The sequence below is a fragment of the Anabrus simplex genome, chromosome 3 (genome assembly GCF_040414725.1).
Source record: "Anabrus simplex isolate iqAnaSimp1 chromosome 3, ASM4041472v1, whole genome shotgun sequence".
In the NCBI taxonomy this organism is placed as follows: domain Eukaryota; kingdom Metazoa; phylum Arthropoda; class Insecta; order Orthoptera; family Tettigoniidae; genus Anabrus; species Anabrus simplex.
The window spans coordinates 262,832,237-262,858,404 of NC_090267.1; the positions used below are offsets into that span (position 1 = coordinate 262,832,237).

Here is a 26,168-nt window from a genome sequence, read left to right on the forward strand (position 1 = left end):
CGATAGATGAAACGGTTACCCTTGAAGTGCATGTTTTGATTTCATAGCCTCTACACATTCCTTGGCATCCATTCGATCCCAGTCTGGAGCGTCGTTTGTATGGTCCGATGGTTCCGTCGCAATCCTTTGCGCCGAAGAAAAGTAGTAATCATAGAACTACATTCTTTGTGATACACGTTCCTCCAAACCATCCCGTTTTTCCTTAGATCTGTACTTGGTAAACGTAAGACACTTATACTCTCATGTACATATAAAACAGAACACCTTGAAAGACTAAATACAGGAAGTTCATATTCACAGGACATGCTCATTAGTATGTTCTGCTGAAACGATTAGAATTTCAGTCACCTAGGTGCTGCATGTGTCCTGTTGCTTAGTAGGCACTGTCCCCCATGGGCACTGATAACTTGTTTCATGTGTGATGGCATCGACGCGTATAAGGCGCGAATGGCCTTCTATGCTGCATTCACCTGATTCCACAGTTCATCTTTTGTGGTTGGCATTGGGCCACAGCCCCGCACCCGTCTTTTCACCCTATCCCACACATTTTCGATTGGTGACAAGTTCGGTGATCGGGTGGGCCAGGGCAATAGCCTGACAACCTGTGACATCAAGAAGGCACGTGTTCGTGCAGCAACATGTGGTCGCGCATTGTCCTGCTGAAATATGGCGTCTGGGGTGTCGTGCAGAAAGGGTATGGCTACGAGTCGTAGGATATCATTCGCGTAGGTCAAACTGATCAGTGCCCTGGACACGCACCAACTGTGATTTGTGGTTGTACCCAATAACACCCCACACCATATGTCTTCTGCGAATGCATGGTGATGCCTCTCCCCCTGTCTGCGGCGAACCAAAATGCAGCCATCATTTTCGAACAAACAGAACCTGGATTCGTCCGAAATCACTATCTGCTGCCATTCCTATCCCCAGTGACGCCGTTCCATACGCTAAGATTTTGTTGCTAGAAAAACAACTAAGAGATTCCACATTACAGTCAGATTATTTAAGTGAGCCGACATTAATCAGAAAACAAAATGTGGTTATTGACACCGAGCAAAAGAAAAGAAATGTCAGCTAAGAAATAAGAAAGGGATGAAATATGATAATGAAATTCCTTTTAGATAGTCTCTTATTTCAAATTTCAAAGTGGCATGGAGAGCTTCATCATACCAGTCCATCAAATTGAACTCTTCATTTTTTTGGCATATAAATAATTATTAGCCTAAGGAATGGTTAGTAATACCATAACGAATGGAAGAGGTAATGTGAGCTCTTATGTTGTTCCCTGTTGGCTAGTATAGGGGCCGTGATGAATCAACCGCTCGGGGCACAGTTACTACTGGAGGGTTTGTGTCTGTAGTTGTAATATCGTTATGTTCGGTAGTGTTGTTCTGCGAAGGCAAGAACTTAAGTGTCGTACATTCTTGTTAAGTTAAAGGGAACAGCGTGTGATTTGGTGGTGGCATTAATTTATTTAGTGTAAATATAGTGCTGAGTTTATAAAACTTACAAACATACCGAGGAGGGAAAAATGCCTACGGTAGTTGCTTCGTTCCAGGCTGTAAGTCTGGCTATAAAATAAGGAAAGGTAAACACTTCTTCAGACCACCTAAAAATAAAGCAGAATTTTCAAAATGGGTAAAGGCGATTCTCAGAAAAGATAAAACGCTTTCTGATAAGTGGTATGTGTGCTATTCACAATGTTCTAATGAAAAAAACCTACAACCTGTTTTCCAGTCATTGACCGGGTCAGGGATGTAATGAATGAAGCAGATATAGGCTATTAGTACGATGGGGTCGCCACTCCCAAAGTGATTTATTAAAGACTGATAGATGCTATGAAATGAGAATGGAGAGTGTTGCTGGAATGAAAGATAACAGGGAAAACCGGAGTACCCGGAGAAAAACCTGTCCCGCCTTCGCCTTGTCCAGCACAAATCTCACATGGAGTGACCGGGATTTGAACCGCGGTATCCAGCGGTGAGAGGCCGACGCGCTGCCGTCTGAGCCACGGAGGCTCTTTTCTAATGAATTTGTAGTTAAATTAGATTAATTTGTAATACAAGGCGAACGGGTAGAAATTCCTAGAGAAAGCAGGAAAATGATAACTGGCACCGTCCCTCATATATTCCCTAGTTTGCCACAACATCTCACGAAACAATTAAACAAACGAAAATCACCCCGTATAAGACAGCCTTCGAAGACGGAGGGAAGTTCAAGAAACAAATCACATAGGCGTCACCGCGAATTAAATTTCGATGCCTTTTCTGAGAGTGATAAATGAAATGAAATAGGTTCATACACAGCTAAAAGGACAGTAAGTTCACTTAGAAGCAAACTAAAGAGACAGGGACGTAATATGACTAACCGTAATAAATTGGAAGTAGAAGAGAATGAGTCGGATAAGAAGGTTAAAATGGTTCAGACACATGAAAAGGACGAAAGATGATAGAATTCCCAAGATGTTGCTAAATTGGAAAGCTTAGGCCAATAGTGAATGGATGGTGAAGCAGTTTAAGTGAAGACGATGCTGAAGATAGAGAACTGTGAAGGAGTAAAGGAGTAAAGGATCTATGAGATATAGGAAAACTACTGCATCTTGAGTAAAACATAATAATTAATTTTCAATATAAATGAAATGAAATCTGTAGCATAATGCATAGTGCGATGAGTTTTGGTATCATAGCATTAATTACAGAACCAATTCGTTGTTTGTAAATGGTTAACAACTATTAATATAGATATCGTAACCCGTTTCGTGAAAACTCGAAAATACTGATGTTGTTCAAGAGATGGGAATTCCAACGGACTTAGGCCTACTGTATGAGGCAGAAGAAGCAGTATGTAACTTATTGCCAGAAAAGTCAAGATATGTATATAAAGAATTCATTGCTATCCTTAGACGGTTGCTGGACACTTGGGATAACAGAGTTCGTCATGTGGTAAAGGATTTGGATTTTCTGGTGTAGACTAGGGGACTGAGTGTATTTGTCCACATACATGATTCTCCATATTCACCCAACATATCCATACTACCAAAACACAATATTGAATATGTTCATTGAGAGAGGGCAATGTCAGGAAGGATATCCGTCCCTAAACTATCAGCGTCTTAGAAACTTGTGACAATTAACTGACGAACCCACTGCAACACTGGATCGAAGCAATGGTAATTTCACGATTGAGAAAACCTAAGGAGCCTGAATGCGTAAAAATTATTATTATTATTATTATTATTATTATTATTATTATTATTATTATTATTATTATTATTACTTCGTAGCGTAAGGGTTCGTACTATTAGTTGCCGTCCTGTGGCCCGGGTTCGGTTTCCGATACTGCCAAAGATTTATAAGGTTGGCAGGAGGATTGGTATATAGTTGAAATGGCACATGCAGCTCACCTCTATTTGGGGTGTGTCTGCAAAGAGCTACACCACCTCGGGACAAGGACACGAGTTTACTTTGTCCAGCTCCTTGGCTGAATGGTCGGCATTCAGAGGGCTCCGGATTCGATGTCAGGCCGGGTCGGGAATTTTCATATTAAAATAGTTAATGCTGTTGGCTTGGTGGTGGTGGTGATTATTGTTTTAAGAGGAAGTACAACTAGGCAACCATCCTCTGTTGGCTTGGGGCCTGGGTGTTCGTGTTGTTCCCAACATCCATACAACTCACAAATCACACACAACACAACTTCCCCCCCCCCCCACAATAACACGCAAATTGCTATACACGGCAGATTATTATTATTATTTATTATTATTATTATTATTATTATTATTATTATTATTATTATTATTATTATTATTATTATTATTATTATTCACTGATATTTCTCATTCTTCCAAAGGTCACATCTCTCCCATTTTATCCTCTGATTAATGTTAAGAGAGGATGGTTGCCCGGCCATCTGATTGGGCAACAGTCAGTCGGTAAGCCAAGGTCCTAAGTCGGCTATATGTGCCACAGGATTGTTTGTTATTTCGCGTTAGACGATGATCGAGGGCCTCGTCCACACAAAACACTTTCTCATCGTGTTCCGTCGCAAACAATTGTACTCGGGCAGAGGTCACTATGCTGCATTCCCACCGGCGTTTTTCATTACCTGATGAGTCACGCTTCGCGATACATATGGCGTGCACTTGTAAGCTATAAAGGAAACGTTGACCGTTCAAACATCACGAACTATGTGTAAGCTTCTGTGACCCGTTAGTTCTCAATCTTGACGACATTGCTCTCGCCTGGAGTGAGTAACATGTAATTCCGTCAGGGCCGCCCACAAAAGGGGGCACAAGAGAGTCACGTGATGGTGACCTGGAATTTCAAGGAGCCCGAAAGTTTAATGGATTGGTTATATTAGTGGAAGCCCAATAAAAATGATGATCGGGCCGATGACCTTCGATGTTAGGCCCCTTAAAACAACAAGCATCATCATCATCATCAATAAAAATGATGCCGGCTAAAAGCATTCGCGTATTTGGCCTAATATTTGATTCCACGTCTCCTGATGTCTGGGGGCTGCACTTGCCGTTGACGGGTTAGTTTTGTACAATTGCATCAGTACTGTTATCTAGCGGACGTCACTGGCGGAAGAAGACACTGAACACACTTCCACCAACTACAGTCAGTCAGTGTTATTGCAGATTCGGTTTAGAGGCTCTGAAATGCGTTCTTTAACACGTAATTTCCTAGAGAACCATCAGTGTGCCAAACAATAAGAAACAATAAATTTTAAATGCACGTGATGGGCTTTAATTTGCAATAGGGATAACCATTTTGTCCATTATTTTGGCTTTTAGAGGATAAAACACGCGCAAGTTCAGTAAATAGCTATACAGGTGTAATATGAACTTTCAAGACACATTCTTCACACGTAGAAGAAGAAAATATGGTTATACTAGCTGTTAGCCACGGCTTCGCTCGCCAGGATTTCGTAATTTAATACAAATGAATTGTTCCTCGGTACTGCACTAAAACATTAACTGAAAACCCCTCTCAAGTATAAAAACTCACCGAAAAATTGCATTTCATTTACCCCAGAATCTCTTGGTAAACCACGTTTGTGGCATTGCCTTATGGGGCTAAGATGACCAGGCTACTGCCACAGCTAAATCTGGAACATGCGACATGGAACTCTATATGTGAGAAATAGTCCTAAGTCGAAAAAAAGGGTTTCTTTATTTCTAAAGGAGATTCCAAATCCAATTTTCACGTCTGTAACATGTTAACTTTATGAGATATACTGTACATATACTAATTTTAAAAACTGTCCCACTCCTTAGCTGACTGTTCAGCGTTGAGGTCTTCGGTTTACAGGGTTCCTGTTTCGATTCCGGGCTGGGTCGGGGATTTTATCGCATGTGATAATTCTTCTGGCTCGAGGACAGATTGTTTTTGTTTGTCCCAACACTCTCCTCTCCATATTCACTCACCACACCACATTACCAACCACGACAGGAATACGCAATAGTAAACATATCCCTACACATAGGGTTGGCGTCAGGAAGGGCATTCAGCCGTAAAACAGCGTCAAATCCACAACCCTCAACCCCACAGGTGTGGGAAAACATGTAGAAGAAGAAGATACTCATTTTAGAAATTCACCCGCTTTTTATTACATCACACCTTAAGTGGATTTTCCAGAAAAGTGTATTCATTTATTTTTAAAAGAGATTCCAAATACCAGTTTCTGAGATATTTGTATCCTCATATAAAGAATTCAACTCCTTCCTCACTTCTTTTCACCCCCCCCTCACCCCTTAAGTGGATTTTCTGAAAACAAAATTTGTGTTCTTTTATTTTTAAAGGAGATTCCAAATACCAATTTTCATGTCTGTAACATGTTACGTTTTTGTGATGTATTGTAAATAATCTCGCTGCTGTAAGCATACTGGATCTGACGTTGCCATGGCTACGGTAGTTCATTTCTTTATCCGATTCCTAGAGCGGGGGTAGTGTGGTGCCAATATCTCCATAACGTTGGTTTTATGGCCTTACAACATATTTTTTGGGCCCGTAGGGCTCACCAAATTTTGTTCTTTGCGTCAAAGGGCTTAAATTGAGCGTTGTCTCGTCCTTGTACGACAAAATCGATATTTCGTCTGTTAGCCTAATATTTTTATATATCCCCTGTGACCCCCACCCACCTTCGAATTGTTTTGAAAATAAAATATAGCCCATGTCCGTCAGGGCTAATGAATATTTACATTAGTAAAATAAACTTTAGAATCGGTCCAGTAGTTCCTGAGATTAGCCATTACATACAAACAAACTTACCTCTTTATATAATAGTATAGATGGACATAGGTCCATGTTAGAGCTCATTATCTACAACTCTGCATTAATCATGGGAAACACACAGGAAATACCCGTACTAGCATACCACATGAAATGTTCAAAACGTCCTCCGTCAGCACTGATACACGCATCAACCCGCCGTCAGCGCATCCGTGATTCAGTGCGACGGCGAAAACGAGTATAAGGGCTGACTCGTTGCTCTCTCGAACTTCAGCGCTGCCGTTCGGCAAACTCATCGCCGAGCTGCAAGGGAAGAAGTCACTCGCGAAAGAAAATAAGCTCTACACAAAATATTCATTTGCTCCTCTAGTACACGAGTAAATATTAAGGGCAATCGATAAAAATTGATGTAATTAATTATCTTTTTTCTAATGTGTGCACGTATATTTTAAAATTGATCACGCACGAGTTGTTCAGAACACCTCACATAAGTTGCAGCATGACGTGTGCTTCGGGTAATACTGAGAAAATCACTGGTATTGCAGTGTGATTGATCCATGTGCATTGAGTCTAGAATAATTAGACAGCACAACATCAGAGACTTGTTATTCTGCGGTATGGAACGCGTGACTCGATGGGAAGGTCAACTGATGGTCAACAGGCAGTGCGAATGTCACATGTTGTACGTACCTCAACAGAGACCGCATTATGTACATGAGAGATTGCAAGGTGTCCTACTGACACGGTAATGGATTATCGATATGGATGGCACAATGCGCCTTTCGTAGCCAAAATCCATAGATAATGGTTTATGAAGGACTAGACACACGAAAACAGGATCTGGTTGTTAGAAGCAGACGACTGCGAGAGAAGATCGTAATGTCAAGTGAATGGTTTCAGTCGATCGGTCTGAGCCACCCACAGTCACTCATTCCCCATGTGACTCTTTACAATACCGCGTGCTTGAGATGTACACCTCAGTAAGATGGTTTGCGTAAACCAACGAGTGCATCGGAGAGGAAGATTTTTAGTCCAATCTTCCGACGAGTAGGCAACTTTTCCGTTTTACGTGTGCAGCGGGGCAGTTTACCCGCAGATTCACATTAGATGCTTGTTGTTTAAAGGGGCCTAACATCTAAGGTCATCGGCCTAATTCATATTAGAAGCAAATGAGTACGACTAACTAGATGAGGGTTGAAGTACAGTATTGTGGATGAATGGAGGAGATTTGTTGACATTATTACTTCGCTCACAATAGAGCATTAGTAAACGTTCCGGTTTGTTATTGATGGTATCAGGGGCATTTTTAATAACAATGATATGGTGAACATGCTGTTATTTTGTGGGGAAAGTCGAAGAAATGGTCGGTGATATAAATAATACATCATCACCTGTTAACAGGGACGACCTTGTGGAAAATATATTAAGGCAGCAAAAGTCACACGTCTCATGATGTTCATAATACAAGAGAGCATTATCCGGCATATGGAGATTTATGCAAAAGAAGAGTGCGTGTATTTGACAATAAAAGAATACGATGGTTACACACAGTAACGAAATAACACTGAAGTTTCGTTTTGTAATTTCATTAGTCCAGTTTTTTTTCGCCTAAGAGTATATCATCCCGCAGCACAGGTTAAGCAGGGCAGGTTGCGGGCGCACTGGGAGTTTGAATAGAAAATCTATTCCAAGCACATGTTAGGCCATTTAACTTTACCGAGTCCAAATTGGCAGGTTCGATCGCGGCGCAGTCCGGTGGTATGTAAAGGTGTTCAAGTACGCCGTAACTTCAACAAAACTTTGCCTTCTATGCGTCTTCATAAATTGTAAATATAGTTCATGGCACTTAAAGCCAATAACATTATTACGAATTAAGGAATAAGACCCATAAAAGAAGAGGATGTAAATTACACCTGTATACAAAATGTTAGCTGGTGAACAATGATAGCTGTGACCAGTTGGAGATCCATGAACATAGCACAGTAAGTAAGCGCTCTTCTGTCTGAAGTACTCATCCCTACAGATTCTATACCACTGCTTGTGTTATTGTAGTGGAAGATAGTGTTGTGTGTGGTGTGTGGGAACAGTACAAACACCCATTCCCCGAGCCAGGGGCATAAACCATTTAAGGTTAAAATCTCCGACCCGTTCGGAAATCGATCCTCTGAACCGAAGGCGACTACGCTGACCTTTCATCCAAAGAACCGGACGTGTGGAAATAATTAGACATATAGGAAAAAACTTAATTGAATCTAGTTTGACTTGCATACCTTCTTCTTCTTTTTCTTCTTCTTCTTCTTCTTCTTCTTCTTCTTCTAATTTCCTCCACCCTGATGGAGTCGTGGGTGCGAACCGTGTTGCACATTTGGATTTGGTTCTATTTTACGGCCAGATGCCGTTCCTGACGCCGACCCTATGTGGACTAATGTATTCACTATTACGTGTCCCTGCGGTGGCTGTCAGTGAGGTGTTTCATAAATATGAAGAGGAGTGTCTAGGGAGAGACACAAACACTTAGCTCCAAGTCAAAGACGCGATTAAAATTTCCTACCTGGTCAGGAATCAAACCTGGGAACCTCTTAACCGAAAGCCTTACAGCCGACCATTCAGCCGAGTTTCGACTTATATAATCCGATATATATATATATATACACGAGGTTGTATATGATGCAAGATCTTGGAATGTAAATAGTGGAGTAGATAGCATAAATAGGTCAGTAGGAGATTGGCACTTGGCATTTTAAATGTTAGAAACGTCAGCTTGTAGTAATGATTTAATTAGACATGCTGACAGGGTAGGATGCAGATGTAGGTGTACATTTAGGCAAGTGCGTTTCTCTCACTATTCACGCATAGTAGGGAATGGTAAGGAATGAGGGGCAAGGGAGAACAGGATACAACCGTAAAGGGGATGGTAAGGAATGAGGGGCAAGGGAGAACAGGATATAACCGTAAAAGAATGGGTGGGACGGGCCCACCCGGAATATGTAAAAGAAGGGAGAAATGTGAGAAGTGGGATGTGTTTATAGATCTGTTTATAATTGTTTAGTTTCGTTTGTTTTAATGGTTATTTCTGTTTTATGGGGTGGTAACTTAGTAGATTTAGTCTAGAGGTGGTGCCTTGCATGGAGACTGGTATCCCGCTCGTGTGGGGGGCCACCAAGTTAGTTGTTAGATTATAGGGTTGCAGGGTTGGCCCTTACATGTGGACTGGTCATCCGCCCATGTAAGGGACCGTTCAGTAGATTAGTTGGTAGGGAAGAGAGCGGCTCCAGCTTTACGTGGCCGGCCGCAATGGAATGGTGAGAGAAACACACGATCATCTGGTAAGTTGTGGGGGTCCTTCGTAGGGCCCCACGGATAGGGCCGGTCGTGTCATCATCGGGAGGGCGGCTTCTTCTCACCAGGGGTGATGACACGGCCGGGCAGTAGCGGTAGATGTTCTTAATTTTAGTTCTTGTTTTTACTTTAGGATTAGATTATCGGGTTACAGGGTTGGCCCTTACATGTGGACTGGTCATCCGCCCATGTAAGAGGCCGCTTAGTTGATTTATTTGGAGTGTTTATAGATCTGTTTATAATTGTTTAGTTTCGTTTGTTTTAATGGTTCTTTCTGTTCCATGTAGTGGCAACTTAATAGATTTAGTCTAGGGGTGGTGCCTTGCATGGAGACTGGTATCCCGCTCGTGTGGGGGACGACCAAGTTAGTTGTTAGATTATAGGGTTGCAGGGTTGGCCCTTACATGTGGACTGGTCATCCGCCCATGTAAGAGACCGCTCAGTAGATTTAGTTGGTGTGTTTATAGATCTGTCTATAACTGTTTAGTTTCGTTTATTTTAATGGTTCTTTCTGTTTCTTGTAATCTGGCACTGTGAACATGTATCTTGGGCGAACAGCCTGTAATGTTCAATAAATTACTATTACTATTACTATATATATACACACAATTTGCTTTACGTCGCAACTCCACAAACAGGTTTTATGGCGACGATGTGACAGGGAAAGGCCTAGGAGTAGGAAGGAAGCGGCCATGGCGCCTTAATTAAGGTACAGCCTAGCATTTGCCTAGTGTGAAAATACGAAACCACGGAAAACCATCTTCAGGGCTGCCGACGGTGGGTTTCAAACTCATTACCTCCCGGATGCAAGCTCACAGCTGCGCGCCCCTAACCGCACGGCCAACTCGTCCGGTCCGAGATAAAAGACGAAGTGTGTAATACGTCTAATATAATATATGAATACATTTATTTATTTATTTATTTATTTATTTATTTATTTATTTATTTATTTATTTATTTATTTATTTATTTATTTATAATAAATATAATTAACACAAATGTCCGGAATTTGGGCGCCACAGTTCGCTAAAATGGATCGCTCGTATTTTGAAAGGTCGTAATAATTCTCTCTCCCAAGGCGTGTACTTAAAGCTGCGTACATCTGCTTTGGGCCTTATCTAACCCTCAGGTAGGAACTGTTCCTAGGTTCTCCAATAACTTCTCCTCTAATTGGAAATGTTGTTGTTGTTGTTTGAGTCATCAGTCCAAAGACTGGTTTGATGCAGCACTCCATGCCACCCTATCCTGTGCTAACCTTCTCATTTCTACGTAACTATTGCATCCTACATATGCTCTAATCTGCTTGTCATATTCATAATTGGAAATAAACTATCTATATTCTGACCTAGCCACAATCTGTACATAAGCATATCATCAACACACTCAATATTTACAACTCCTAGAAGACTCTCTATGTACATTCAATAATCCTAGAACAAAAAGCAGTGAGAAACGACAGCGAGGACTGCACTATCATTTGTGGTGACCCCGATGACCAATAGTTACAATGGATATGTAAGTTACATGGTCCTTCACTGTTTTTTGTGGATCACATGGTATACCACTTTGATACTGTAGTTCTTTAAGCACTGACAATAACACTTGGTTTTAGAGACACTTTCGCTTGCACAAACACACGCCGTTGATCTAGGCCATGACCGGGCGAGTTGGACGTGCGGTCAGGGGCACGCGGCTGTGAGCTTGCATCCGGGAGATAGTTGGTTCGAATCCCACTGTCGGCAGCCCTGAAGATGGTTTTCTCTGGTTTCCCATTTTCACACCAGGCAAATGCTGAGGCTCTATCTTAATAAAGGCCACGGCCGCTTCCTTCGAACTCCTAGACCTTTCCTATCCCATCGTCGCCATAAGTCCTATCTGTGTCGGTGCGACGTAAAGCAACTAGCAAAAAAAGATCTACACCATGAAACTGGGCCAGAGATTACTGAAAGTTGCCATGAGATATAGAAAACCAAGTACATGTACTAGATCAGTACACTAGCACAAGTAAACAACAAACTGCTTCGTTCGTTCATAATCAACAGTACATTCGTTAATGTTCACAGTAATGTTCAAGAGTAAAAGGTCACTGGATCGCGTCCTTCCGAAGTCTAAATTTAAAAAAATCTCTATTATCTAGCGCGGAGATCTTCCAGCTTGCAAAATGTTTACATTAATACGCCAGTAAAATAATAATAATAATAATAATAATAATAATAATAATAATAATAATAATAATAATAATAATAAGTGGTGATAATTCCAGTGCGGGGTATGATATCTGCACCATTACAAGTGTGAGGTAAACATTTCAAGTGTACAGATTTTTTTAAATATTCATATAGATATTGATGACTCACCCAACTCTCAGCTAAATATTCCTTACCGAGTGAGTTGACTGTGCGGGTCGAGTCACGTAGCTCTGAAACTTCGTTCGAGAGATTGTGGGTTTAAACCCCACTATCGGCAGCCCGTCGTTAATCATTTCCACACGAAATAAATGCTGAGGTTGTACCTTAATTAAGGCCAAGGCCGCTTCCTTCCCATTCCTTAATCTTTTCCTGTCCCATGGTCGTCAAGAGAACTGTATCTGAGTTAGTGCGAAGTTAAACCACTAGTAAAAGAAGTCCTTGTATTGTCTGCTCTGCCTATTTGGAGAAAGAAGTGCCATGTCTGTATTAAGACCTGCCCAGCTTGGCTACAGCAGGGTCGTTTATTTCTTATGTCTGATGTCCGTTTCAGGCGAGTTCGGGCGGTACCAGGCACGCCAGTTCGTCCTCCACATCGTGGCCGCCATGACAGCAGGTCTGCATATGCTGACCCTAGTGACGGTGGCTGCCGTACCGGAACATCGCTGCTTCCTGGAAGGTGTGGACGATGGTAACGAAACCGTCCCCTGGAGCTCCGGAGAGGTGCTGGCCGCCATTCCACGGACCTCCAAGGGCGTCCTTGACTCGTGTCACCTCCTGGATTTCACAAACAACTCCGTGTCTTGCAGCCAGTGGGTCTACGATGGCACCTACTACCAGTCCAGTAAAGCCATAGAGGTGAGTCAATGCTGCCAACACATGCACTTCACACAATTCAGAAAAACTCTGGAATTGCCGTGGCCATTAGTGTTTTAATCCTGTAACGTCCTGCGTTGCACATCTGTCACAGAAATTACACAAACCTGCAATTTTCTACTACATGAGTATTACTTAAACCAAACAAAGTGATTCAATAAAATATTTTGTGCTAAATCTGAAAATCTGATTAGTTATCACGTAATGTTTGCAAATTTGCAATGAGTATATTTTGCGGACGCATGAGGTTTCATTGAAAAATATATTAAACATCCAGTTTTTAAACCCAATATTTAAAAATATAAACCGGACTACAATATGTTAAAGTGTCCATATAATTCACAAATAACTGATATCAATCTTTTTTTTAGTTATTTATTGTAAAAGTTCTGCTCCTTTCCTTCTATGGATAACTCACCTGTTTTCTCTCTTGAGCATCCAAGAACAGTCAGCAAGCACAGTGATATTCCTCCGTGATATCTTATGGGACCTTTCACCCTGTTCTCCACTTAACCTTAATTCTCGGGGGGATAATCAAGGTGTGAGTACAAAAGATGAACAGTCAGGCTCATATCGCAGCCATGCTCCTTGAATGCATGTAGTATGCTTTCCACAAAATGTCTGTAATCTGGAAACTTGTTGTTACTTAGAAACTTTACTATGGTTTATGTGCGTGCTTTTTGTGCTACCATCTTTTTCATGGCCATCGTAGACTCAAATGTGCTGTCAGGTATGTGTTTTCCTATATCACGACCATACAATAATCCTTCCTTTAAATTTGCTTCAAAGATATCTGGAAATCTGTTACAAAATGTCAATAACATTCATATAGTTTGTTAATTAATTGCTCTCAATAACGATATCGTATGAATACGTATGAAACAATCGATGCGTTTTCGTAGTACTTTCGAACATAACGATGGTCGCCATGCTGAAGTAAATAGTGACGTGTAGCAAGTAACTTTAATATAATAATTCCATTGCAAGTTTTAAATTCATACTGGGATCTGTATTGAACTATGTATCAGCTCATAAAAGAATTATCTCATAGAAGTCCACCTTTTCCATACACTTTGTGATTTATTAAAAATAACGGGACATGTTTCACCTACAACATAATAGGCATCTTCAGTCGTATTGTCTTTAAAATTAAAATTAAAGTGGTAGACTAGACATTAGTCTACATTTAAAATGCTACATAAAATGGCTTATAACATTGCCAGAGCAACACACTGCAGCACCTAGGCAGCCATCGGCGATGTGAGGACGTCAAGTGGACTATTCTCCTGCCATAACGGGACTTCCTTTTAAATTAAAACATATCCAGCCACAGGGAGAACTTTCCCTCTTCTACTCTAGTCATATAGGACTGCTCTGTCTTTATGATGCATACAAGTTCACGATCTTAAATTGCCGCAATCACAACCTTAAACAACAGTAGCATTTTTTATCCTAAGAAGATACAAGTTTTAGAAATGCATATACAAAAGTACCTAAGTGCTTTCAAATATTAACTGTCAAACACAACCAGCAAAAACGTTATTTTTCCCACTATGAAGTTCTAATCAAATAAAACAAATGTCAAGTGCACTCAAGTGCTCATTTTATGTAAATAAGTTGTCTTGTATTATTTCTTTTAATGTTATAAGCCATTTTATGTAGCATTTTAAGTTTAGCCTAATGTCCAGTCTACCACTTTAGTCTGAATTTTAATGTTAAGGAAAGTACGGCTGAAGATGCCTGTTATATTATAGGTGAAACGTCCCATTATTTTAACATGTAACATTGATTTTGTTTTTTAATAAAACACAAAGTATATTGAAAAGGTGTACGTCTATGAGATAATTATTTCATGAGTTTATAATAATTCTATTTCAATCACTTCATAACATAACCATCAGGGTACGGATTATGATGGCATGTCATCTTTTAACTGGTGCATCATACATGTCCCCATGATTACAGAAATATGTATTTATTCTCATTTTGTCGTCATCTTATGTCATTATTTACTTTTAGGTCAGTTTTCAATTTTTCCTCATTATTTTGTCACCTTCAGCAATTCATTACAATAATTGCTTGTTTTAAAGTCAGTTTTCTTTGGTTTGCGTTATTATTTAATAATTTCTATGCATTTACATTGTGTAATCAACATATCTGAATATCGTCGGAGCTTGCAATAAACGAAAACACTCGAACACCAAAAGGTTCAATACTTAGTTCAAAAACTGTGAAATAACCTACCATACTTATCTTTACTCTTTGGAAATCCACATCCGTGTAGAGCGAAAGGATATTTTTTCTAGAGATGTTCAGATACGTTTCTGAAAAATATACAAAGCGAAAAAGGCAGCGGAGAAAAGATTTACTATTCAGAAACATGTGAGTCACGACAAACACTTGGTATCTGAAATGTCAGTGGATCGCAGGGATTGCATAATATCCTAATAATGACGACTGATAGATTCTCCGTTATTTTGATTATAATGAATGCATTTTAAAAAAGGATTTAATTATTATTATTATTATTATTATTATTATTATTATTATTATTCCGGGGATACCGTGGTGGTCATAGGTGAAAGAAGATTGGGGCATGAATGGTTGGATATAGAAAATATGGAAGATTAATTTATTTTTTCAAACTTTACACTTTGCTAACCAAATAACAAAATCAGGTACAAAGTCTGCTCGTGAGCTTGAGTAACAATACGAGAATAATCTAATAACAATTTAACAACATGATCTTGAAGCTCCCTGGTTACCAATTTAACAAGAGCAACATTGCTCCCTTCAATCAAGGAGACTCAGCTCCAAACTTTACACCAGTAAGACGAGCAACTTTGCTCTACACAATTACTTCCTAGCAGACTATCCTCCAAAATGACAAGTTCCAGGCTTATAAAGGCACCTACCTACATTTAACAGAACCAAACAGTAGACACTGTCTTAATCGCTCAACAGTCTGATTTACCAAGACACAAAATGAAAAAATAGAAGTTGACTTTAACAGGGGTAACAAGTACCCGTTCTACTTAGCCTTATTTAAAAACAATAGGTTAAAGTTACTGGCCGAACATCAAAATGTTAGGAGGCGAACCCTTGCACTCCTTGAAATTCACATGAAAATACTTGAACCCTATGTGAGATTTTACAGAGGCTAAGCCTATACTATGGAGGTGACTAGATGGAGGGAAAGTTTACAAAAGTTAGAGACAGATTTTAAGGTTACAAAATCATAGTCACCTCAATATCAGGTTGAGAGGCAATACAAGAGGGTACCTCACTCTTTATCCCCTAAGTTCGGTTAAGTTCTTTAGACTTATTTGAGAATTTACGTTGAAAAATAAAAGTTACATTGTGAAAGAACTTTAAAACCTGAAACCTTTCCCTCGAGCTAGCTTTTAAAGACTATTATATTGTTAAACAGAATCTGCCATTACCTTGAGCTGGTGGACCTTCCTCAGGTGGATGAGAGAGACCTTCCCGCTGCCTATGCTACGAACACACTCTACAGTAAACCTCTTGACTGGAGCGATCACAAGTACAACATGGCCCGAAAAGTCCCAGCTTTTATAGCAGAGAGGAAGGTTCCAGATTTCTCTGGGCCGAAACCCTAACACACCCCCAATTTTCAATCGACAATCAAATAAATATCAAAAACAGTGATTGATTACTTAAATAAATGTACAAATTTTCTTACTGGTTAACATATTAAGTTGGCGGAAAGAGATAGAAGTGTTGATAACTTAAAAACACCAAAAGCAAACTATAAACAATTCAGTTGAGGAAACCTTGACACATAAAATTACTTTGAAAATTAATTGTTCATTTTCACCGCGGAGGGCGCAAATAAGTTGATAGTAGCGACATATGTCGAGAAATATTCAAACTGTTTCCGAAATGAGTTTCGGATTTCCTGTTATAGATTGCCTTCTACAAGGCGCTGGTTTTAAATGCGCGGGGTGGGTGTACCTCCGGTACAATTATTATTATTATTATTATTATTATTATTATTATTATTATTATTATTATTATTATTATTATTATTATTATTATTATTATTATTATTATTATTATTTGATGGCACCATTAGGAATTAACGGTAGTTAGGACAGTGCACATATTTACGATGAACAAATAGAATACTTAATACTCGTACAATATGTAAAAGGTGACGAGAATCTAATTCTGATGGGAGACTGGAAAGCAGTGGTATGCCAAGGAAGAGACAGTAATGCAGTAGAAGAATCCGGATTGGGAGAAAGGAATGAAAGAGGAAGTCGGCTGGTTGAAGTTGTCTGTCTGTTAGGTCATCAGCCCAGAGGCTGGTTGGATCCTCAAATAGCACCACCAAAGGTTATGCGGTTATAAGTAAACCGCAAAAACCAATGGCAGCACCAAAATTAGGCGTACTAGGCAAGACGAGGAGTGAGGTAGTTTGCCATTGCTTTCCTCACTGGGTCAGAAAGTGCTATTGCAGCACGACTGGCCCTATGAGCAACACCTTTCATACCACTCAGATGCACTCGTCGTGCTCTAAATGTCATTACTCAGCACCACCAATACCCCAGCAGCCATGGATGAGACTGGGACTTCGGTGGAAGCTACACTTTACTCTGGCCTGTGCTAAGAGATGGATACAAAAGTACTGTATCCATCAAGAAATGACAGCAGGCAAAGGTTGAAGTTAGTCCTCGCTAATACTTGGTTCAAATATCACAAACGACAGCTGCACTGTATACGTGGACGAGACCTGAAGACATTAGAAGATATAAAATACACTTTATTATGATTAGGAAGATATTCATAAACTAAGTGTTGGATTGCAAGTCTTTCCCAGGAGCAGACGTAGACTCGGACCACAACTTGGTGATCATGAAATGATGCCATCTGAAATTGAAGAAATTAAAGAAAGGAAGGAATGCACGGAGATGGGGTCTAGAAAAGTTGAAAGAAAAGAGTGTGAGGGATTGTTTCAAGGAACATGTTGCACAAGGACCAAATAGAAAGGTTGAAGGAAACTCAATAACGGAAGAATGGACAGTCGCGAAGAATACGGTCAGTGGGGCAGCTGAAGAAAGGTTAGGAAGAAAGGAAAGATAAACTAATACTCAATTGATAAGTCAGGAGATACTAGACCTGATTGACGAACGTCGAAAGTACAAGAATGCAAAAATGAGGAGGGCAGAAAAGAATACAGTCGATTAAGGAATGAAGTAGATAGAAAGTGGAAGACAGCTAAGGAAAAATGGCTGAAAGAGAAGGGAAGTCAAGGATTTTGAAGATTGTATGATCCTAATAAAAGTAGATGCTGCGCACAGAAAAATCAAGGAAACCTTTGGAGAAAGGATGACTAGGTGTATAAATATAAAGAGCTCAGATGAAAACTACTTCTAGGGAAAGAAGACAAGACAAAAAGGATGGCAGGAACGTATCAAACGGTTGTATCAAGGTAAAGAAGTAGATGATATAGTTCTGGAACAAGAAGAGGTTGTTGATCCTGATGAAATGGGAGACCCAATTTTAAGGTCAGAATTCATCAGAGATTTGAGAGACCTACATTAGAACAAGGTACCTGGAATTTATGACATTCCCTCAGAATTACTCACTGTCTTGGGAAAAACCAGCATGGCCAGGTTATTTCATTTAATGTGTAAGATGTGTGGTACAGGAGATGTGTCATCCGATTTTAGGCAGAATGTTATTATACCTGTTCCCAGCAAAGCATGTGCTTGTGCTGACAAATGTGAAAACTACCGCACCATTAGTTTAGTATCTCACCCCTCAAAAATTTTAACGTGTATTATTTACAGAAGAATGGAAATACAAGTTGAATCTGAGCTGGGAGAAGATCAGTTTGGCTTCAGAAGAAATGTAGGAACACGTGAAGCAATCCTCACTTTACGTCTGATCTCAGAGGACCGAATTAAGAAAGACAGGCCCACGTAAATAGCATTCGTAGACCTAGAAAAGGCATTCAATAGTGTTGATTGTACCAAGATATTTGAGATTCTGAAGGTTATTGGGATCAGATACTGAGAAAGAAGAATTATATACAATCTGTACAAAGATCAGTCTGCATTGATAAGAATGGAGGGCATTAAAAAGAAGCTACAATCCAGAAAAGGAGTGTGGAAAGGCTGCAGTTTGTACCCGTCCTCCTCATTTTCAATGTTTACGTAGGACAGCTGGTAAAGGAAATAAAACCGGAATTTGGAAACGGAATCACAATCGAAGGATAGGAAATCAAAACCATGAAATTTGCTGATGATACTGTTATTTTATCTGAGTCTGCAGAAGATCTGGAGAAACTGATGAATGGTATGTACGGAGTCTTGGGGAAGTAAAAGATAAATATAAATAATTTCAAAACAAAAGTAATGTAGGTGATGCCTTAGTTACTTTTAATGTCCTAAATGTATTGTTCTTTAATTTTTTTGTATTTCCCAGTGTTTAATGCTATAGAGTATACATTGTGTTATTATTTATTAAAATATAATTTTGTTATTTTTTGATGTAGTTAAACTTTGTTCTTGTGACAATCCGGAATGTCTGGAAAGTAGTTGAGGTTCTTAATAAATATATAAACCCTACTGTTGGCAGCCCTGGAGGTGATTTTCCATTTTGACACGAGGCAAATGCTGGGGGTGTATCTTAATTAAGGCCACGGCCGCTTCCTTCACTGTCCTGGCCCTTTCCTGTCTTGTCGTCACCATAAGACCTAACTGTGTCAGTAGGACGTAAAACAACTTGTGAATATATATTAGGAAATGGACTCTTGAAAGAAGTAGATGAACATTGTTATTCGGGTAGTAAAATAACTAACGATGGCAGAAGTAAGGAGGGCATAAAATACACACTAGCACAAGCAATGAAGGCCTTCCTTGAGAAGAAATGTGCTCCTTTCGAACATTGGTATAGGAATTAGAAAGGTGTTTTTGAAGACTTTGGAGTGGAGTGTGGCGTTGTATAGAAGTGAAACATGGACAATAACTATCTCAGAAAGAGAGAGATTAAAAGCTTTTGAAATGTGGTGTTACAGAAGAATGCTGAAGGTGAGATGGATAGATCGAATCACGAATGAAGAGATACTGAATCGAACTGGATAGTGGAGATCGATTTGGCTAAATGTGACGAGAACAAGGAATTATGGAACACATCTTAAGACACACAGGACTTGTTCGTTTGGCTTTTGAGTGAAGTGTAGGCGGTAAGAATGGTAGGGGTAGACCAAGGTATGAATATGACAAGCAGATTAGAGCAGATGTAGGATGTAGTATTTACGTGGAAATGGAAAGTTTAGCCCAGGATAGGGTGGCATGTAGTGCTGCATCAAACAAGTCTGTTGACTGATAACTCAAACTACAACAACATGTACTAAGCCTCGAGCCAGAGAAATTAACCAGACCGTTGCCTACGAGATACATAAGGCCGGGAAATACAGCACACTAGACTTGGCCGCGAGATAATTCTGACAAGCGCCGCTAGAGTTCTCTTTACTGAGCTGTCTCGCCCGCTCATTGCAACACGTTCCAGTACGAAAACCTATAAAATTCATTCAAACTAGCAATTTCAGAAGACACCAAACAGATGTGAGATTAAAAAAATAGGCCCAGAGCAGTTGTATGACTTACTTTCTACAGCGTATTTCTTATACTTTGTTTAAACGAAATGAGTAATTCACAAAATAAGCAGATAAGTCTATTAGCGTGTTTGTCACTTCTTCCCGTTTTCTCTAATTCTGCCTCAGTGTATCCGATAAACTGATCGAGATTGCGGTCATAAATAACTTTGGGTTTAATCACCATCTGATAAATTATCAGCTATCCTACCTTTTCCGCCACACGTCTGATGTTGCGACATTCGTATTGAAGCACCTGTTTGGAAAGCGATGTTATGCCCGTTTCGCTATTAGAAAATCCTGTATGATTTTTCAGCATCTTCTGATGTGGTACAGTTAGGCAGTGCAAGGATATAAAATCTGTAGCCGGTAGGTGCTTTCCCATGCCAGAGGACGCAAATTTTTAGCGTCGTTTCTCCTTATTTCACTTTCTTCTCGTAAGATTCAGTTTGTTCTAACAGGAATAAAGCTTCTAGATGATCATTTGTACCATTATTTTCAATTTGGTTTACAGTCTGGTCAAGTTAAGATACCTTAAATAATTTTTCTGATTTCATTACCGTATTATTATTATTATTATTATTATTATTATTATTATTATTATTATTATTATTATTATTATTATTATTATTATTATTATTATTATTATTATTATTATTATTATTATTTAGTAGTAGTAGTAGTAGTAGTAGTAGTAGTAGCAGTACTAGTAGTCCCTATTTAATAAGAAGTGATAGTAAAGTAGTCAACACCGAGCTCGATAGCTGCAGTCGCTTAAGTGCGGCCAGTATCCAGTATTCGGGAGATAGTGGGTTCGAACCCCACTGTCGGCAGCCCTGAAGATGGTTTTCCGTGGTTTCCCCATTTTCACACCAGGCTAATGCTGGGGCTGTACCTTAATTAAGGCCATGGCCGCTTTCTTGCCAGTCCTAGCCCTTTCCTGCCCCATCGTCGCCGTAAGACCTATCTGTGTTGGTGCGACGTAAAGCCAATAGCAAAAAAGAAAGTAGTCAACATGGTAAAGGCGTGCTCTCTTCACCACTAGGAAGTCGAACAATTCTTGAAACGAGATTTCCCCTTCTGGAGAGTCACATAGCCCTGGTATCCACACAGTCTTAACCGAAAGTGAGTGCCAGATTAATTCTTGGGGACAAAGCTCAGTCAATCAGTCACCACTGATCTGCATTTAGGGCAGTCGCCCAGGTGGCAGATTCCCTATCTGCTTTTTACCTAGTCTTTTCTTAAATAATTACAAAGAATTTGGAAATTTATTGAACATCTCCCTTGGTAGATTACTCCAATCCCTAACTCCCCTTCCCATAAACGAATATTTTCCCAAATTTGTCCTCTTCATTTCCAACTTTATCTTCATACTGTGATCATTCTTACTTTTAAAGACACCACTCAAACTTATTCGTCTACGAATGTCATTCCACACCATCCCTCCAATGACAGCATGGAACATACCATTTATTCATGCAGCTCGTCTCCTTTCTCCCAAGTCTTCCCTGCCCAAACTTTGCAACATTTTCGTAACGCTACTCTTCTGTCGGAAATCACCCAGAACAAATCGAGATACTTTTCTTTGGATTTTTTCTAGTTCCTCAATTAAGTAATCCGGGTGAGGTTCCCATGCACTGGAACCATACTTTAGTTGGGGGTCTTACCAGGGACTTATATACCCTCTCCTTTACATCCTTACTACAACACCTGAGTACTCTCATAACCAGTGCAGATATCTGTACCTTTATTTGCAATACCATTTATGTAATTATCCCAAAGAAGGTCTTTCCTTATGTTGACAACTAGGTACTTACAGTGATCCCCATAAGGAACTTTCACCCCATCAACGCAGTAATTACAGAAAACCTGAGATGACTTTTTCTATTAGTGAAACTCACAACCCGACTTTTAACCCCGTTTATCATCATACCATTCCCTGTTATCCATCTCACAACATTGACCGGGTCTTTTTGAAATTTCCTCGCAATCTTGTAACTTATGTATTACTCTATACAGAATAACATCCGCAAAAAGTCTTATCTGTGATCCCACGCCTTTACTCATTTACATGTATAATAAAACATAAAAATCCAATAATACTGTCTTGAGGAATTCCTCTCTTAATGGTTACAGGATCAGATAATGCTTCATCTACTCAAATTCTCTGAGTTCTATGACCTAGAAATATAGCCACCCGTTCAGTTACTCCTTTCTCTAGACCAATTGCACTCATTTTTGCCAGTAGTCTCCCACGATCTACCCTGTCAAATGCCTTGGATAGGTCAATCGTGATACAGTCCATTTGACCTCCCAAATCTAGGATATCTGCTATATCTTGCTGGAATCCTACAAGTTGAGCTTCAGTGGAATAATTTTTCCTAAACCCGAATTGCCTTCTTTCGAACCAGTTGTTAATTTCGCAAATGTGTATAATATATTAAAATTGTAAAATCCTTTTATTTACAACCACCTACTCAATACAATACAATACAATACAATACACTCATTGAATTATAAAATAATCATGAGGTGTCTTAAATAATGGGACATGTTTCGTTCGGCATAGCGAACATCATCAGCCGTTAATGTACAAAGACTATGTCAGGGCCCTGAGCTTAAAATGATCAAAATTGTGTCCTCGTATTAAAAGAATAACAATGTCGTAATAATATAATTAGAAATAGTGCTTTTCCAAAGCTTACAAGTAACACATGTCAAATGTACTGGCCTGTAATTTTCAGCTTTATGTCTATCGACCTTTCCTTTATACACAGGCGCCGGGTATAGAGCTGACCACTTTGTGCCGAAGTTACAGATAGTGGAAAACTATACTTTCCACTCCTCCATGTGAAACGCCGAAGAATACGGTAATAGTAATGCGTATATGAAAATAAAGGCAGAAATATATAACATTAAATTGAGTGAGGGTGAGAGAGAGTGTTTATTTCCTTACTTCCTCGCTGTGCTTGAAATCCGACTTAATTATGAATGTCTTGATTGATCATTTATTTACTTGAGTAGGGGAACCTCCATTATTGATAGTTATATTGATGTTAGTTTGTTGATGTTTATGTCTCGTGATTTCAACATGTGACTAGGCAAGTTAGCAGCAGCGATGAGCCATTAAAAAATTAGAGGATGGCGATAATTGCTCTTTAGTGTCTAGTACTATCTAGGCCTATACCTCTTATCACGTCGTGCGCCGTGTACAACTTTCTAACGCAGCCTGCAAAACAGCTGTGTATTGGAAGCACACACCGTCCTATCCCAGGGGTTAGCATGGTACGGTAGCCGGCCGCTAGATTGGTGTGTGGAGAAGCGTATCCTAAAGGGGAACATGCTCCGTGGGCAGAGGGCATACTGTTGCGACTGCACAATAGAGTTTAGTGACGCTGTACAGATTGAGCTAAAGTAAGTGATGAGTTCAAGTTCCTTTAACATTGCAGTATGGATACGGACGCAGCCGACTGGTGCGAAAGAAGAGGCTGTTGTACTGTCGTCGCCAGAAATATATTTGTAATAAAAAGCGGCACTATGACCAAAAAAAAATTCTGCTGCGCTTGTTTCAATAGAAGGAGAGAATCTTGCGCTTATCGCTAAGTATATTAGAATAATACAGTGTTAAGAGAGGGAACTAAGCTGCATTCAAGTAGGTCGATCTGTCCAGATATTTCTCGTCTCATTGTACACACACAAAAGGGGTGGGGGAGGATGTCTTGGGTGATTAACGCAGTGGCTCAGCTGCTGGCTTTTCACCCAGATGTCTGAGATTCGAATCCTGGTCGATTCTGGGTAGGAATTATCAACTGAAAATTCACGTGGCGATGACATGAAATCGAAATAAGCCTGGGTGGCTCCACGGACCCTATAAAATTCTGATATAAGCTGTAGAAAGTTAGTCCGACTGGGGCTTTCAGTTCAAAAATTCCCGGTTCGATTCCTGGCCTGCTCGGAGATTTAAATCATATCTGATTAATTCCTTTGACTCGGAGGCTGGGTGTTTGTGTTTGTCTCAACACTCCTCTTCATATTCACAAAACACAACACACTACCAACCACGACAGAAACACATGATAGTGAATACATCGCTCCACATAGGTTTGGTGTCGGAAAGGGCATCCGTCCGTAAAACAAGGACAAGTCCACATGTCCGACACCGTTCGAAACAGCGACTCTACTAGGATGTGTTAAAATCGGAAGAAGAAGAAGAAGAATATTGCACGGACATAAATAATAGACATATCGTCGCACATTAAGGTGTATCCTAATAAGAAAAATGACCCGCTTAATTTATTTATTCTTTAATGCAAGGATATCATGTTTTAATACATTATTTGTAAATTTATTGATTTATTGATTTAGGCCTATATTTTGTAAAAGGTAAGTGATTCTTTATTTATTTATGTAATTATATCTTCACAATATTACGAAAAGAGTTTTTTTTCATGGAGTTCTTGGAAGAATTTATTGGATAACATTAACATACTTCGCAGAGTAACATATTGCATGTAATGTATCCGTCACTGCATTTAGCACGCTCCTTCTTCGTGTTCATACCCCGAGTCAAACTCAGGACAGCTCCCGTGGACAATACTGTTCTAAAGGTCTGAAGGTCACTCCGCCTAGAGATCACAACCAACAACAGAATATTTTGCATTTCAAGACACTGTTTTATCTCGATGTAGTCCGACTCGTTGGCTGAATGGTCATCGTACTGGCCTTCGGTTCAGAGGGTCCCGGGTTCGATTCCTGGTCGGGTCGGGGATTTTAAACTTCATTGGTTAATTCCAATGGCCCGGGGGCTAGGTGTTTGTGCTGTCCCTAACATCCCTGCAACTCACACACCACACATAATACTATCCTCCACCACATAACACGCAGTTACCTACACGTGGCAGACGCCGCCCACCTTCATCGGAGGGTCTGCCTTACAAGGGCTGCACTCGACTAGAAATATCCACACGAAATTTTAAAAATATCTCGATGTAGAAGCTTTGAAATCGTTTGTACCGTCTCGTATCCAGCTGTAGTTTTCTGCTCGTGAGTGTGCACGGGTGACCACAGGGCTACAGCCAGGTTGAACACTGATAACACTCTCATTTGTACCAGGCTCATCACTTTCATCTTTTCTATCTGACCTTCCTTGGTCAGTTCACGTTCTCTCCCTGCCCCTACGCTATTAGATTTACGAGATCTAGTAAATCTTTCATTAATTGATGGATGGGGCTCTTCATTTCACCGCTGTGGATGGGGGTGGTAAAATATCGACGGTATCCCTTGCCCCTGGCCCGATCCACTGGTGAGATACAGTGCGCAGAGTGTACTGTATATCCTGGTTGTGGCTTGATCAAGTTCGTTACTTTCATTTTTATGTCTCAATCTTACCCTAGTCTTTGACAATTTGAAAGTGACAGAGGTATGAGGGATGCTAGAAACGCCATTCGTTATGCAACCAGTCGCTTGTTATGAATGGTGCCAAAGTGTTTCTCATAGGTCAATTGATGTGTGCATTTCGCTAGGCTTGGCAGACTGATATGTAATAGAAATGTCTAGCTCGGCGACGAGAGCAAGGGGAACTACCCTGTTCCTGATTCCCCAGTACGCCTCTTCAATGATGCCTAGGCTATCTATGACAGCTGACGGTTTATCTGTTGAGGATCCAACCATTCTTCGGGTTGAGGACTCAATATACATCCACTGCCTGTCGTAAGAGGTGACTAAAAGGGGGTTATCTACTAGAGACTCTCAACTTCGGAACGCCTATTGATGACCACAGCCCGGTAACTGAGTGTGACATTGCTTCTAGAGATGAACGAGTCAGCGCTCAAAACCGACATATTCGTGTGGCAGTGAAGCACGTAGCAAGAAGGCAGATCTTTATCATACTTTTGGAACTCTGATGTA

General features: G+C 40.1%; 1 protein-coding gene across 3 annotated transcripts in view; it reads left to right on the plus strand.

The window, feature by feature from the left end:
• The window catches only part of LOC136866219 (organic cation transporter protein), a 276,911-nt gene that overhangs the window by 200,756 nt on the left and 49,987 nt on the right, over positions 1-26,168 (plus strand). For all 3 annotated transcript variants that reach the window (XM_067143001.2, XM_068226654.1, XM_068226655.1), the window contains exon 2: positions 12,315-12,619. In XM_067143001.2, the coding sequence (XP_066999102.1) occupies positions 12,315-12,619 (305 nt within the window). The remainder of the gene's footprint in view (positions 1-12,314; positions 12,620-26,168) is intronic.